The sequence below is a fragment of the Carcharodon carcharias genome, chromosome 16 (genome assembly GCF_017639515.1).
Source record: "Carcharodon carcharias isolate sCarCar2 chromosome 16, sCarCar2.pri, whole genome shotgun sequence".
Lineage (NCBI taxonomy): Eukaryota > Metazoa > Chordata > Chondrichthyes > Lamniformes > Lamnidae > Carcharodon > Carcharodon carcharias.
In genome coordinates, this window is record NC_054482.1 from 118,716,297 (window position 1) to 118,732,361 (window position 16,065).

Consider the following 16,065-nt stretch of genomic DNA (forward strand, 5'->3'; position numbering starts at 1 on the left):
AGATTGTCTTCCTTAAAGGGACATTAGTGAACCAGATGGGTTTTTACAACAATTGACAATGGCTTCATGGTCACCATTACTGAGGCTAGCTTTTCAATCCCAGGTTATTACTTTAATTCAAATTCCACCAGCTGCTGTGGTGGGATTTGAACCCCTGTACCCAGGACATTAGCCTGGGCTTTGGATTATTAGCCTGGTGACATTACCACTATGCCACCATTTCCTCCCTCTTGCCTCTGTCAGAAGTTTGTGGGCTCGCGTCCCACTCCAGAAACTGGAGCACAGAAGCTAGGTCAATGCCTCTAGCCCCCTCCAAGGAACCACATTGGTGAGTCAGCCTGGATTCCATGCTCAGCGTCTGGTGTGGAGCTCAAACCCCACAACATGATTCGGGGCTCTTTCAGCTTGTGTAGGGAATTTGGTAAGTGAGAAAATTGTAAGGATTGATCTCTTTCTAAAATCTAGCCAAGTTTGCCTTTAGCATTTAACTTAATTGTAATGTAACTTGCTGTTTCTTTCAGCCTTAGTCAGGGAAAAAGAAGCTTCTGCTGAAAGGCAGCTGCAGTTATTAATTAGGTCGCTAGTTAGAACTGGTTCCCTAGCCAGCAGTAGCTGATCCAGGCCACTGAAATCACATCTAATATAAATACAGGAGGTTTAGCAGAGTCACAAAGTAAGTAACTCAAAGGCGCAGTTTTGTCTGAGTACAGCAAGGATGAGTACTTAACAATGGGAATTTGGTAAGTGAGGGAATTTTGTGCAGTGAGGGAGGAGGTGCAATTGGACTTATGCTAAAAAAGAGTGGTCTGATAGAAGGAGCTGAAGACAGCAAGACCCGAGGGCTGATACCCAGAGGCATTAATTAGGTGAGCATGTAGGTGATTGGTGAGGTTTAAGTTTTTATTCTTTCTCTACTGGGACAGTAGTTTAAACTGGCACTGGGGAGATATAAATAGTTTATTTAAATTGATAGCATAACTGGTTAAAATCCATAACATAACTACAGAAAATTAGGTAATATTTCTATTTCCCATTCCATCTCCAGAGCCCTGTAAATGGCTGCAATACACTAATATAATTGTTTTGTTTATTTTTTCCCCCATTATCAGATTTCCAATCTCCCAGATGAAGACTTTTGGTCTAATATGAAGTCTCTACAGATCCTCTATCTACATGACAACATCATTGGGACCATGAACAGCGTTAAACCCTTGTTTTCCTGCCCAAACCTCATTGTTCTGACCCTGTTTGACACCCCAGTCAGCCTTGCCCCAAAATATAGGCATAATATTGTCAACTACATCTGGTCCCTCAAAGCCTTGGATAACTTTGTCATTGCAGATGAGGAAGTCATTGAGGATTGGCCGAAAAGCGACGAATTCAAAGCTTTAGGTCTACCTTTCTTCCTTGATATTCCCGTATGTTCACAGGTTGGTGCCCATATCTATCGTAGAGCGACTGAAACATTTTGGTTTCCGCACGGAAACAGGCTGAAAATCAGAAGTAATAAATGCTGGAAACGTTCAACAAATCTGTCAAGATTGAAAGGAGTGAAAGCAAAGTTATTTTTCTCATTCATCTAATGTGGCCTTCGCTGGCTGGGCCAGCATTTATTGCCCATTCCCTAATTGCCCTTGAGAAGGTGGTGGTGAGCTGCCTTCTTGAGCCGCTGCAGTCCATGTGGTGTAGGTACACCCACAGTGCTGTTAGGGAGGGAGTTCCAGGATTTTGGGCAAAGTTTTAAAATGCAAGGAGAATGGGCAGGTTCCTGTTGGGGGCAGAGTATGGGAATAGGGTGTAATTGTTAGCAAATTGGAAACCAATCTGCTCACTTTAACTGGTCCACATTTGAACTCTTGATAATCTTGTAAATGAAAACCAAATCAACAAAATTGGGAGAAATCAGGCACAGCCCCTAATTCAGGTCAGCTGTAAAACCAAGGACAAAGTTTAAAGAAACCTTACAAACTTTAAATCAAAATGTGATTAAAGGGGTCAACAAAACACCCCAGTCCCCGCGGTGCCCACCGAGCACGGAAGGCCTCGAGAGTGTCAGCAGACACCGCGTGCTCCCTCTCCAGGGACATCCGGCGGCGAACGTAGCCGCGGAAGAGGGACAAACAATCGGGCGGGACTCCCCCGTCAATCGCCCGCTGCCTGGACCTGTTAATGGCCAACTTGGCCAGGCCCAGGAGCAGGTTCACGAGGAGGTCCTCCTCCTTCCCGACCCCCTTCCGCACCGGGTGCCCATAGATCAGGAGCGTGGGGCTGAAGTGCAAACAAAACATCAATAAAAGGTTTTTCAAGTAACTAAAAAGGGAGTGTAGCCTACAACACCCTATGTATACATGGTCCACGGACTCCACAAGACCGCAAAAAGGGCACGTGTCCTGAGAGTCCATGAACCTATGCATCCTCTTATTATAGGGGACTGCTGCATGCAACACCCTCCAACCCAGGTCCCCGATAGAAAGGGGGAGGACACCTCCGTAGAGGGCCTCACATCGGGGGCCTCCGCCGCCGGACGGCAACAAGGCACGCCAGGGCGTGTCCGGGCGGCGGACAAGGGCGATAAAATGGAAGGTGTGCAGCAGCAGTCCGTACAAAAAGCCCCTCTTTGCCGTGCCAAAAGGCACGGAGGGCATGTCCCCGAGGCGGCTCATATTGCGGGGCACCAGCACCCGAGGGAGGGTTCGGGGCTTGGGGCCAATGTGGAGTTCTGTCCGAACAGGGGAACGTTCAGACGGAAGACCACCGCGCACCTGGGCCACCTCAAGACCCAAAATAACGTCGGGTCCGAGCACGACCGTTCTCAGGTCTTGGATGGCATCGGCCGCGACCCGGACACTCACAGACGCGCGTCGCGCCAACTCCTGCGGGAGCATCCAGTCCAGTCCTCCGCCACCCAGCACGTCCCCGATCCTGGTCACCCCTGCGGCCACAGCCCTCCTCTCCGCCAACCACTGAAAAGGACGGAGGGGCGGATTCCTGAGCAGCGGCTCTCTGACGATAGCCGCTACTCCTGACGGGGGAGAGCTGCGTCGCGAGGCGACCACTTTCCAGACTTTGATCAGGTCCTGGTAAAAGACGGGCAACAACTACAAGGAGCCACCGAGGCCCAGCTGTTCTATAAACAGGAGCTGCACGTCATAATTCAGGCCGTACAAACACGTTCAGATGAAGTTACGTTGTTTCATAGTTTGCCATGGTGGGATTTGAACTTGTGATCTTGGGGTTACAAACCCAGTACCATAACCACTTGGCTATTTAGGCCAAGCTGGTCCACATTTGAAGGTGCATGGGAAACCTTTGTTGGTCATTTGAATATGTTACGAGGCAATTATTTGTAAATTTGACTCAGCATTCTACCTTTAACAGATTGCATTTGGGTTTCCTGAGCTGTGTGAAATTTCCCAGGGTCAAGCATGGTGGAGATTGGCTCTGTGAAATCGACAGGCTAGAAAGCCTTTAAGGCTTGAGACAGCCTAGGTGAAAGGCTTTTATTCACAGGAATTGTTCTGAATGCGCTTTCACTGCTTTATAACATTGGTGATTTGGTGATGCTGATTTCCATCACTGCGGAAGGTCATTTCTACTATTTTGGACTTTAATCACCTTGAGCTTCACTTCCCAGCTGTCTGCCTTCACTGCAGCATGGGATTAGCTTATACAGCAATACCTTGGACCTGTGACGTGGAATAGGAGTAACAGTCCCAGCAACACCAGCAGCAGCAACCTTCTCCTCAGCCACACGTTTCTTCACAGGACATAGAGAATCAGCTTCATCAACATGTCAACATGTCCCAGGAGGCTCAGGCTTTCAGGCCTGTTCCAATCTGCAGCCTCCTGCAACAAGACCTCCTTCCGAGTGGTCCAGGTGGGCATTGCCTGTAGTCATCAAGACCACCATAGCACTAAATTCCTTTGCCTCCAGCCCCTTCCAGGGATCGACTGGTGACATCTGTAGGATTTTACGATCTGCAACCCACAGGTGACTGTTTGCCAAGGTTCCATTACATCCACTTTGCTACTGGTGAGGCCAGTCAGAATGAGTGGCTCCTCTGATTTGCTGCACTAACTAGATTCCCACAGATCCAGGGATCCATAACCTGCACGCATGTGGTTACCAAGCTGTCCTCAGATCACCCAAAAGGGATTCTATTCATTAACCAAAAGGGATTCTACTCCATCAAAGTTCAGCTGGTTTGTGACTAGCAGAAGGTTTTCTCCTATGTCTGTATGAGACATCCTGGAAAGTGCAATGATGTCTTCATTCTGCACCAGTTGCCCACAGGTATTCACAGCTCCAAGTAGAGTCATCAAGTGGCTCCTTAGAGACAGGACCTACTCTCTAAGGATGTGGCGGATGATTCCAGTGAGGAGCGATTCCACTGATACAGAGTGGAGCTAAAACCAGAGCCACGTGAGCACCAGAGCAGTCATTCAGCAAATCATTGGGCTGCTGAAGTTGTGATTCAGGCTCCTGGACAGAGCTGGGGCCACCCTCCAGCAAGAGTATCCAAAATGGTTGTGTCTCACACAACATGGCACTGCAGAGAGGAGTGGGACTGAAGGAAGAGGGAGGCAAGGACTGCACCACATCTTTGGAAGAGGAAGATGAGGAGGAAGCCAATGTGACCAGGGTACCTGAAGCGCATGACAGACCCTTTTGGGCATGGTTCAGCTAACCTGAGTGTGAACCTTTATGACACACCAGTGCTGAACCCACTGTTGCCCCCTCAACAACCTGCAACACAAATAACTCCCACAGTCAAAAATCCCTCCAGTGCATTAACACTCATGGCCCATTGGCCATTCTGATTATAACATTCTCCTCAAAGCTATGGCCATTTTGAAGATGGAACAGTTACGATTCATTAACATTTTCAGATACATTACGATGGTGACATTGAAGACCTAAGTGTATCCCATGTGCAACTTAAAATGCTCTCTCTTCCTTTTCCTATTACTTGTACATGATTTCCTAATATTCACTCAGTTCTGTTGAAGGGTCATGAGGACTTGAAACGTCAACTCTTTTTTTCTCCGCCGATGCTGCCAGACCTGCTGAGTTTTTCCAGGTAATTCTGTTTTTGTTTTGGATTTCCAGCATCCGCAGTTTTTTGTTTTATATTTAAATAAAAGTTAGGATCTATCCAACTGGGTTCCATCCAGGGATCAGGCTTGTTCAGCATCAGCTGGGATCATAGCAATTAACCTTTTAAATGTCTCAGTCATTAACTTGAATGGTTTCCATTCCCCCAGGTTTGAGGGATAGGAAAGAACTATTCACATCTCCAGGGAGGCCAAAATGAATTTCTGTTTAGCCTTGGGAAAATGCAAATTGAATTTCAAATGTCTTCACCTGTTTGGATATGTCTATCTGCAGCCACTTGAAATTTTCTGGAAGCTTGACCACATGACAGTTGAAAAGGTCAGGTGACTTTTGGAGGCCACCTTTAAGGCTTCTTATGTCCATTTAAAAAGGAAAATTGGCTTTTTTTCACAAATTCTACAATATCACAACTACATGTTTGTGACACTACCCTTAATCCTGCTTCTTAACAGATATCATTGCAACTTTTCTCCAACATTTCCACTATCCTTAGTGAAAGTAAGTTTTATCTAATCTCGATCTTTGCTAGAGGCTTGTAAATGTGTGAAGGGGAGTATAGTAGCACCGTTGTTGATTAGTGGGCAAGTAATACAGGGGCCTGGATAACAATTTGGAGACAAGAGTTCAAATTTCACTAATGTCCTTCAGGGAAGGAAATCCGCCGTCCTTACCTGGTCTGACCTTTATGTGACTCCAGATCCACAGCAATGTGGTTGACTCTTAACTGCCCTCTGAAATGGTGTGGCAAGCCACTCTGTCATATTCAAGAAGATGGCTCAAAGGCACCTTCTCAAGGGCAATTAGAGATGGGTAATAAATGCTGGTCAGCAAACATACATTCCATGAATGAAGTAACAAAAAAAACAGTAGTTGGTGTATACTCCTGCGCTCATTGATAACATAAATAGCTTGATTACTTCTACCCCATCTGCATCTTTCACTATTTACCATTTTGAGTGTTGATGCTCAGCAGCTAATAAGTAGTTTAGATGCTTAACTCTGCTGCCTGTATCCTAATTTGCGTCAAGTCCAGTTGACCCATCACCCACTTGTGCTCTCTGACCCACTGGTTAGCTCCCGGCACAGCAACACATTGATTTAAAAATTCTCATCTTTGTTTTCAAATCTTCATGGCATTGCACCCTCCCTAGCTCTGTAACCTCCTTTGCCCTAATCCTTCTGAGATGTCTGCACTCTTCCAATTCTGACCTCTTGCACATTCCCCAATTTTCGTCGCCTCACCATTGGTTGTCAATGGTGCCTGTGGCTGCCTAAGCCCTAAACTCTGAAATTCCTGCCCTAGATATTTCTATTTCTCTTCTTCCTCCTTAATGATACTCTTTCATACCTCCCTCTTTGACCAAACATTTACTCATCTGTCCTACTATCTCCTGACGTGGCTTAGAGTCAAAATTTGTGAAATAAATTGGATGATTTACAACGTTAAAGGTGCTACATATTTGACAGTTATCATAAATTCTAGCAGGAGTATTTGACATCGATTGGCCATTCCATGTTAAATGAGATAATCAATAAACATCCTGGGGATTACCATTGAGTAGAAATTGAACTGGACTAGCCATATAAACACTGGCTATAAGAGCAGATCAGAGGCTGGGAGTTCTGCAGAGAATAACTCCACTCCTGATTCCCCAAAGCCTATGCACCATCTACAAGGCACAAGTCAGAAGTGTGATGGAAAACTCTACACTGGATGAGTGCAGCACCCACAACACTCAAGAAGCTTGATACTGTTCAGGACAAAGCTGCCCACTTAATTGGCAACCCATCCACCACCTTAAACATTCAACCCCTCCACCACCGACACATGATAACAGCAGTGCATGCAATCTACAAGATGCACTGCTAGAGTTCACCAAGGCTCCTTCAACAGCACCTTCCAAACCCATGACCACTACCATGTAGAAGGACAAGGGCAGCAGATGGATGAGAACACCGCCACCTGGAAATTCCCCTCCAAATCCCTTGCCTTCCTGACATGGAAATATATCACCGTTCCTTCACTGTCACTGGTCAAAATCCTGGAACTCCCTCCCTAACAGCACTGTGGATTACACCAACACCACATGGACTGCAGCAGTTCACCACCTTCTCAATGGCAATTCGGGATGGGCAATAAATGCTGGCCTAGCTAGCAATGCCCACATCTCGTGAAAACAAATTGAAAAACTTATTTCTCAAACTCACATGGATCAATGAAAATGAATAGTGTTAGCTGATGAACCCTTGGTGTTGTTGCTGTATAAAGAAGCGCTTTGATCTCTCATTGAAATCGTCATAAACGCTTTAATCACGGAAAACGGTTCATCTTCAAGGACTAAGAATATTCTGGAAGAATTTGTGTTTTTTAGCAGACCCTGTCCCTAAAAGGGTTGCTGCAAGGACTCTGGTTGCTGCTGTTCCTGGAAAAGACAGCATTTTGCAAGAAAAGGTAATTAAGCAGTTTTAAAGAAGCTGGAAACCTCTTGACCCTGGTGGACTGTTTACAAAAGGGTCACATGATGGTTTATGGCTTTGGAAAAACACAGGCCTTGAAATCTGTTTAAAATCCGGTCGGCTGGTTTTGCTTTGGGGAGAAAACGAGAAGGATCAGCTGCTTGGGTGAAGAAGACAACAGGTCCTGAAGCTCCAGACCTAGTCCGAAGCAGAGAGTGAATGGGAGATGCTCTGAAGTCACTCTGCATTCTGAAATTAACTGACTGCAGATTTTCCTCGTAGTCTGCCTGGAAAGTGGTGCAAGAGTCATCAATTGTTCCCCAGGCTGTGACAAGTGGCAAAAAGAAAAGAGAGAAGAAAGCTTACTTTTTAAAAATGGAGATTGGGCCTCTGAGTTTGAGAACTACAGTTCCAGACAGGCCTCAGCAGCCTCTGCGCATGCGCTGATCCTGGAAAGGATGCAGTGCGTTCCTTTTTCCAATCTTTGGCGTCTGCGCTGTGCCGGCGGGAGCCTAGCCACACATGACAGTGGGTGCATTTTCTTGGTTACAGGTCAGTAAACGACTCTGCGCAGATGCAGGCTTCGTTTTTCTTTTATACTTTTAGATGGAAACTGTCCCTGAGATCCTGCGCAGAAGAGAAAGAAGAGGAAGAACATGAAACAGCAGGAAAAGAGGGTCAGGTGACCTAGAAGGGAATACCAGAAAGTTCCAGAAGAGGCAGAATGGGAGCAGACTTGGAACAAAGTGGGCTTGCAAGAAGCTAGAAGATCTGAGGAGACAGCCGAAGGTCTGTGACTCCTTAATGTGGGCCTTTGGAGCAGTGGTGTCCTAGTTGACACAGCTGAATACCTGAGAGTATGTGTTTTAGTTAGGGTTAGAAAGAGTAAATATTATACTTTCATATTTCATACTGTATGTTAATAAGCTTTGCCTTTCTATTTGATAAGTCTAGTTTTATAATCTAATAATTTTGTTGTTTATTGTATAAACCTGGGAATTGACTGGTCATTCTGAGATTCGTACGTAAAGCACATATTTGGCCGTATAGCTAGCTGGAAAAATCATTTAAATATATGTTGTGACCATGGAGTAGCGGAACTAGCGACAGACAGTACACTCCTCCCATCCCAGTCGTAATGTATAGTCGGAGGCTCATGGGATATAACCTAAAATGAAAGCATGTAATTGTAAACGGATTAATAATTGGGAATGGATAAAAGAGTATAAGGGAAAAAAAACAGGTTTCTTCTGTGTTAAAGTTCACATCAGCGGAATGGCTACTTTTGATGCAAGTTGAGTTTTTTGGAGCAGCCTGGGTTAAATTATGATTCTTTATTGATATAAACTGTTGCACAATTGATGAGTGTGGTGGAAAAGTTACAGATAGAAGTTACAGCAAGAACTAAGAAAACAAACCTCTGAAAAACAGTGGCCAAAAAGCCAAAAATGGAAGCGAAAGAAACAGAGGAAGCTGTAGAATCTGAAGGAGTAAAGTTTACATGGGCGCAGTTTCAGTTAGAACAAGAAGTTAGAAATAGAATTTTGGGCAAAGGAAAAGGAAAAAGAGAAAGCATTTCACAGTACAGAGAGTAAAAGTGATTTGAGGAAAACTTTTTTCATCCAGAGGGTGATTGGAATCTGGAACGAACTTCCTGAGAGGGTGGTGGAGGCAGGTTCGCTCAAGGTATCCAAAAGGGAATTGGACTGCTATCTAAAAAGAGAGAATGTGTAAGGTTACGAGGATAAGGCAGGGGAGTGGGACTAGGTAGAATGCTCTTTCAGAGAGCCAGTGCAGACTTGATGGGCCTAATGGTTTCCTTCTGCACTGTAAAGATTTTGTGAATGGGAGAAAGCAGAAAGGCAGGAGGGAGAAAAAGTGCGAGATCAGGGCCATTTTTTTTAATTTAAAATGACAGCGCTTCTGTTTCTTCTGTCTGAACTCAGCAGCATACCTGGTGAGTACATTTTCTTTTTTCCTCTGCTGAAACAAGACACTCACAGTCTCTGGGCAAGGGACGACACCAGACTCGATCCCATCCTCATTGCTAGTTTGTTATGGACTTGATTTTCCGGACAGGTTTCTCATTAGAAACTTTGAACTTTAGTTACATACTTTCATCAAGCTCCACAACTAGACGAAGGACTCCCACCTTAAGGTTCCCCACACTCAGAGATGATTCGTTCACACTGTCACATGATACTATACAGCACAATAAGTCTTAAAGTTACAGTCGCTACATTCCTTAAAACTACAGTTACTACAAAGAAGATAGAATTCGAATTTAAAAGGGCTGAAGCAGAAAGGCAGGAGAAAGAAAAAGTGAGAGAAAAAGAATGTGAAGAAAGGGGCAAAGAAAGAGAATACCAGCTTAGACTGCTGGCACTAAAACAGGCTGGCCTTGATTCTAGAAAATACTGATGGGGTAGGATACCTTTGAAAATGAAAATGACTCTAACCTAAGACCCAATGGTGAGCTGTTTGAGTTTGTGCAAGCCCTCCCGAGGATTGAGGAAAGGATGTAGAGGCATTTTTCATTTCTATTGCATAGATGGCTAAGTAGATAGGGTGGCAAAAAGAAAACTGGACATTGCTCATGCAAAGCAGATTGACTGACAGAGCTCACGAAGTTTATGTCTTGCTTTCTGACGCATCTTCCACAGATTATGAGATGGCAAAAATAGTTATTTTCACTGCTTATGAGTTGGTCCCTGAAGCTCACGGGTGGAAATTTCAGAATCTCTGGAAACAGCCTGGACAGACTTACATTGAATTTGAGAGGGGAAAGCAAACTGACTTGGATCGTTGAGTACAGATGCTAAAGGTAGAGGCCACACATGAGACATTTAGGGAAATGATTCTGGAGGAATTTAAAAATCCACTCCCTCCAGTAGTAAGATCCCATGTAAGAACCAGAAGTTTTCAACAGCGAGACAGGCAGCTGAGATGGCAGATGTTCACAAGCTTGTGCATAAGCCCAAACCATTTTTTCTTCATCCCCACAAACCCGAGAAGGATAGAAGGTGGGAGAGCGACAGGAAGGCAAATGCCAAGGACGAGAAGGGACAGCTGGAAATGTACTGGAATGTCCTCCTCAGACCAGAAAGGAAGTTCTGAGGGTGGGAATGACACCTGAAGGACTAAGTATCCCCATTTCCACTAGGTAGGATACCTTGCAAATTGCTGAAAGTTACGGGGTAAATCTATGGGACCGATTAGGGTACACAAGATTGATGCAGAGGAAGGGGCCCAAACCAAAGTACTACAGACCAAGCCGCAGCTCTGACTGCAGCTGTAAAGTCAAGTACAAACATAGCTGAGTGTGGGGGAGGTGAACAAGATACCTGAAAGCTACAGAGAATTCTTGTGAAAAGGAAATGCAACCCCTTATCCCTCAAGTGAAGCAGGTAAACCTATAGATAAAAGCAAAAAACTGCAGATGCTGGAAATCCAAAACAAAAACAAAAACACCTGGAAAAACTCAGCAGGTCTGACAGCATCTGCGGAGAGGGACACAGTTAACGTTTCGAGTCCGAATGACTCTTCATCAGAACTAAGGAAAAATAGAAAAGAGTTAAAACATAAGCTGGTTTAAAGGGGGGAGGGGGAACAGGTAGAGCTGGATAGAGGGCCAGTGATAGGTGGAGATAACCAAAAGATGTCATAGACAAAAGGTCAAAGAGGTGTTGACGGTGGTGATATTAGCTAAGGAATGTGCTAATAGGTGACATTAAGGGTAGAAAGCAGGACGAGCAAGGTACAGATAGCCCTAGTGGGGGTGGGGTGGGGGGAAGGGATCGAAATAGGCTAAAAGGTAGAGATAAAACAATAGATGGAAATACATTTAAAAATAATGGAAATAGGTGGGAAAAGAAAAATATATTTAAATTATTGGAAAATGGGGGGAGCGGAAAGGGGGTGGGGATGGAGGAGAGAGTTCATGATCTAAAATTGTTGAACTCAATATTCAGTCCGGAAGGCTGTAAAGTGCCTAGTCGGAAGATGAGGTGCTGTTCCTCCAGTTTGCGTTGGACTTCACTGGAACATTGCAGCAAGCCAAGGACGGACATGTGGGCATGAGAGCAGGGTGGTGTGTTGAAATGACAAGCGACAGGGAGGTCCGGGTCATGCTTGCGGACAGACCGAAGATGTTCTGCAAAGCGGTCACCCAGTCTGCGTTTTGTCTCTCCAATGTAGAGGAGACCACATTGGGAGCAGCGAATGCAATAGACTAAATTGAGGGAAATGCAAGTGAAATGCTGCTTCACTTGAAAGGAGTGTTTGGGCCCTTGGACAGTGAGGAGGGGGGAAGTCCCTTTATTTCCATTCTGAGATTCGGTAAAGCACGTATTTGGCCGTATAGCTAGCTGGTAAAATCATTTATGTACATGTTGTGACCTGTGGAGAAGTGGAACTAGAGACAGACAGTGCACTCCTCCCATCTCGGTCATAGCAAAATGGAATCATTGCTAATCCGTTTACTTCTGACATAGGTCTCGTCCTGGCGGAGTGAGTTGACGCGTATAAGGAAGCTCATCTCCACCATCAACAACATTCTTGCCCATTACTCTCCAGTGCTGATAATTCAACGATGGTTTCGTGGATTCTTGGTCAGAAAGAAGCTGAGGTATTGATTCACTTACATGTTTTCTTATTTCAACAGCTCTAGTCTATAAATTCGATTGACAAATGCTCCCTCTTTGGTTTGATAACACTAACTGTTAAAATATTTTCTCTGTTAAATCCCCCACTGCTATACTCTGACACAAGAATACAAAATCTGTTCCTTATTTCGATTGTTTCATTTTTTCTATTTATAACCCATCCCCTAAACTACATTTTCACTTTTTATGTTTCATTTGTTGTTGCTCAATTTGATTTTATATTGTTGCAGCCACTTTTTCTGCCTTTCAATCTTATTTCAGTATTGGTGCTATTTTAATGCTTTTGGTTTTTAATATTTTGTTTCTGGTATTTATTTTCCCTTCTCTCCTGAGGCATTGACCCTGTGCTGGTGTGTGTTTCATGGGGACAATTACCCCCTTGTGTGGATATTGTTCTGTGCTGAGGTGTGTTTCACAGGCACTGGTCCCTCTTGACTTCACTGCCCTAATTGGCACTCCTCTCTGATGCCATTGGGTAGTGATCTGGCTGTTACCAAACCTCCTGTTGCAGTTTGTCCCTATTTGATTTATCACAATCAGCATGATTTTGCACACCTCTATCAAAACCTCCCAATGTAGGTTTGTCAGTAGTGTGAGTCAGAGACTCAGGGTTGATGATGGATCTCCAGATGCACCAGGGCAACCAGCTAACCAAAAGCTACCTGTGGCTCAGATTGATAACCAGCAGGCAACATTGCTGTCGGCTTGATTTCCAACATCACCAGTAACATTTCAATAAGATTTTGTTTCATCCATGTTGCCATCACCCTATTAAAAACTAGACATTGTAGTAACCAGTACTGAAATACTAATGTTAACAGTATTTTCTATTTTATTGTACTAAACCAGAGCTGTATTAACTCCATGTAAACAACAAGCTTTGCCGGAAAGGTGGGTGAACGGAGAATTATGCAGCCGGGGTATCCATGTACTGGAAGATGGCAGCATGTGGGTGAGTCAGCACCATATTGGGAATATACTTCAGGGATTATTAGAAATTAAAATGTATGTTTTTACCCCCAACAAAATAACATTAGGATTCTGTTTCATCACTGGTGATGCTATGTATCAGGCCACTGGGTGGACTGTCTATAAGAACAATGTGAGGCTCTGTGGATCAGAGCACTGTGGATCAGAGCACTAGGTGGGACTGGATCAAAGCACTGTGGGTCTGTGTATCAGAACACTGGGTGGGATGATGGGCAATAAACCCTGGCCCAGCCAGTGAAGCCTACATCCTGTGACTGAATAGAAAAAACTGTGTATCAGAGCACTTGGGGGTGTGTATCAGAGCGCTGATGAGTGTGCTGGTTCCTCCAGGGAGTGCGGACAGAGCCAAGCTTCTGGCACCATAAGCAGCCAGTCTGTACAGGAGGGGAGAAAGGGAGGAAGAGCAATAGTAATAGGCGATTCTATGGTCAGGGGAACAGATAGGCGCTACTATGGCCATCAACGTGACTTCAGGATGGTGTGTTGCCTCCCTGGTGCCAGGGTCTGGGATGTCACTGAACTGCTGCAGGGCATCCTGAAGGGGGTGGGCGATAAGGCAGAAGTCATGGTACATGTTGAACCAATGACATAGGTAGAAATAGGGGTGAGGTCTTGCATCAAGAATTCAGGGAGTTAGGCAGTGGACTAAAAAGCAAGACCTTTCGGGTTGTAATCTCTGGGTTAGTCCCAGTGCCACATGCTAGTGAGCTCAGAAATAAGAGAATAGCGCAGATGAATACGTGGTTTAAGAGTTGGTGCAGGAGGGAGGGTTTTAGATTCCTGGATCACTGGAACCATTTCTGGGGAAGGTGGGATCTGTACAAGTGGGACGGTCTACATCTGAACCAGAGCAGGACTAACATCCTTGTGGGTGGGTTTGCTAGTGCTGTTGGGAGGAGTTTAAACTAATTTGACAGGGGCAAGGGGACACAGAATGTTAGCAGAATAGGGACACATCATAATACAGTAAAACAATCAAGTCAGAGGGAGTACAGCTGCATTAAGTTTCAAGGGAATAAGGCAAGGCTGGATGGCCTCTACATTAATGCCAGGAGTATTACAGGTAAAACGGATGAGCTAAGGGTGAGGATTGACATGTGGAATTGTGATATAGTAGCCATCACTGAGACGTGATTGAGGGAGGGTCAGGATTGGCAGCTCAACATTCCAGGATATAGAATCTTCAGGTGAGACAGGGGAGGAGGTAAAAGAGGAGGAGGTGTTGCATTATTAGTTAAGGAGTCAGTTACTGCAGTAAGGAGAGATGATATCTTGGAGGGGACATCGAATGAAGCTTTGTGGGTAGAGCTTAGGAATAAAAAAGGGGCAGCCACATTGTTAGGTGTTTATTATAGACCCCCAGATAGTCAGCAGGAAATTGAGGAGCAAATGTGTGCACAATTTGTGGAGGTGTGTAAAAACAGTAACAATAGGGTAATTATATCAGGTGATTTCAACTTTCCCAACATTAATTGGGATAGACATTGTTTAAGGGCTTGAATGGAGTGGATGTCTTGAAATGTGTACAGGAAAACTTTTTAGGTCAATATGTAGAGGGTCCAACAAGGGACAGTGCACTGCTGGACCCAATTCTGAGGAATGAAGCCAGACAGGTGGCTGAGGTGGTGGTGGGGGAGCATTTTAGTGATAGCGACCACAACATGGTACAATTTAAGCTTGTTATGGACAAAGAAATTGACAAGTTGCAAAAAAATGTTTTGGATTGGAGGAGAGCGGATTTTAGTAAAATAAGGCAGGATCTAGCCAAGGTAGACTAGGAACAGCTACTTGTGGGGAAATCTACAGAAGAGCAATGGGGGGCATTCAAAAAGGAAATGGGGAGGGTACAGGCTCAACATGTTCCCTCTAAGGTGTTAGGAAGGAGTAACAAGCCCAGAGAACCATGGATGATCAGAGATATTCAGGATACGATGAGAAGGAAAAGAGGCTTTTAGCAGGTACAAGGGAAGCAAATCAGCAGAGGCATTAGTGGAGGACAGACAGTGCAGGGTGGAGCTTAAGAAAGCAATTAGGAGAGCAAAGAGGGGATATGAGAAAGCTCTGGCTGGTAAAAGTAGGGAAAATCCCAACATATTCTATAAGTATATCAATGGGAAGAGGATAACCAGGCAAAGAGTAGGGCCCATAAGGGACCAAGGGGGCAATCTTTGGGTGGAGCCAGAGGACATCAGTAGAGTGTTGAATGAATACTTCACATCTGTCTTCACCCAAGAGAATGAGGATGATGATATGGAACTCGGGGAGAGAGACTGCGAGGTTCTTGAGCAAATTGATATAGGGAATGACAAGGTATTGGAGGCGTTGGCAGGCTGAAAAAGCAGACAAATCTCCAGGTCTGGATGATTTGTGTCCCAGACTGCTGAGGGAGGCAAAGGAGGAGATCGCAGGGGCTCTGACCCAAACTTTTAATTCCTCTCTGGCCACGGGGGAGGTGCCAGAGGACTGGAGAACAGCTAATGTGGTTCCACTATTTAAGAAGGGTTGTAGAGATAAGCCAGGGAACTACAGGCCAGTGAGTCTCACGTCATTGGTAGGGAAACTTAGAGAAAATTCTGAAGGAGAGAATCTATCTCCACTTGGAGAGGCAAGGTTTGATCAGGGATCGTCAGCATGGCTTTGTCAGAGGGAGGTCATGCCTAACAAATGTGATTGAATGTTTTGAGGGGGTGACCAGGTGTGTAGATGAGGGTGGTGCAGTGGATGTGGTTTATCTGGATTTCAGCAAAGCCTTTGACAAGGTCCCACATGGGAGACTTATAAAGAAGGCAAATGCACATGGGATACAGGGTAATTTGATAAGGTGGATTCAAAATTGGC

The 16,065-nt window shown here is 44.9% G+C and overlaps 1 protein-coding gene across 1 annotated transcript in view; it reads left to right on the top strand.

Moving 5' to 3' along the window:
- LOC121288896 (leucine-rich repeat and IQ domain-containing protein 3-like) overlaps positions 1-16,065 on the top strand; it is a 72,363-nt gene that overhangs the window by 8,329 nt on the left and 47,969 nt on the right. The window contains exons 3-5 of the mRNA XM_041207730.1: positions 1,110-1,430; positions 12,067-12,200; positions 13,087-13,189. Coding sequence (XP_041063664.1) covers positions 1,110-1,430; positions 12,067-12,200; positions 13,087-13,189 — 558 coding nt within the window. The remainder of the gene's footprint in view (positions 1-1,109; positions 1,431-12,066; positions 12,201-13,086; positions 13,190-16,065) is intronic.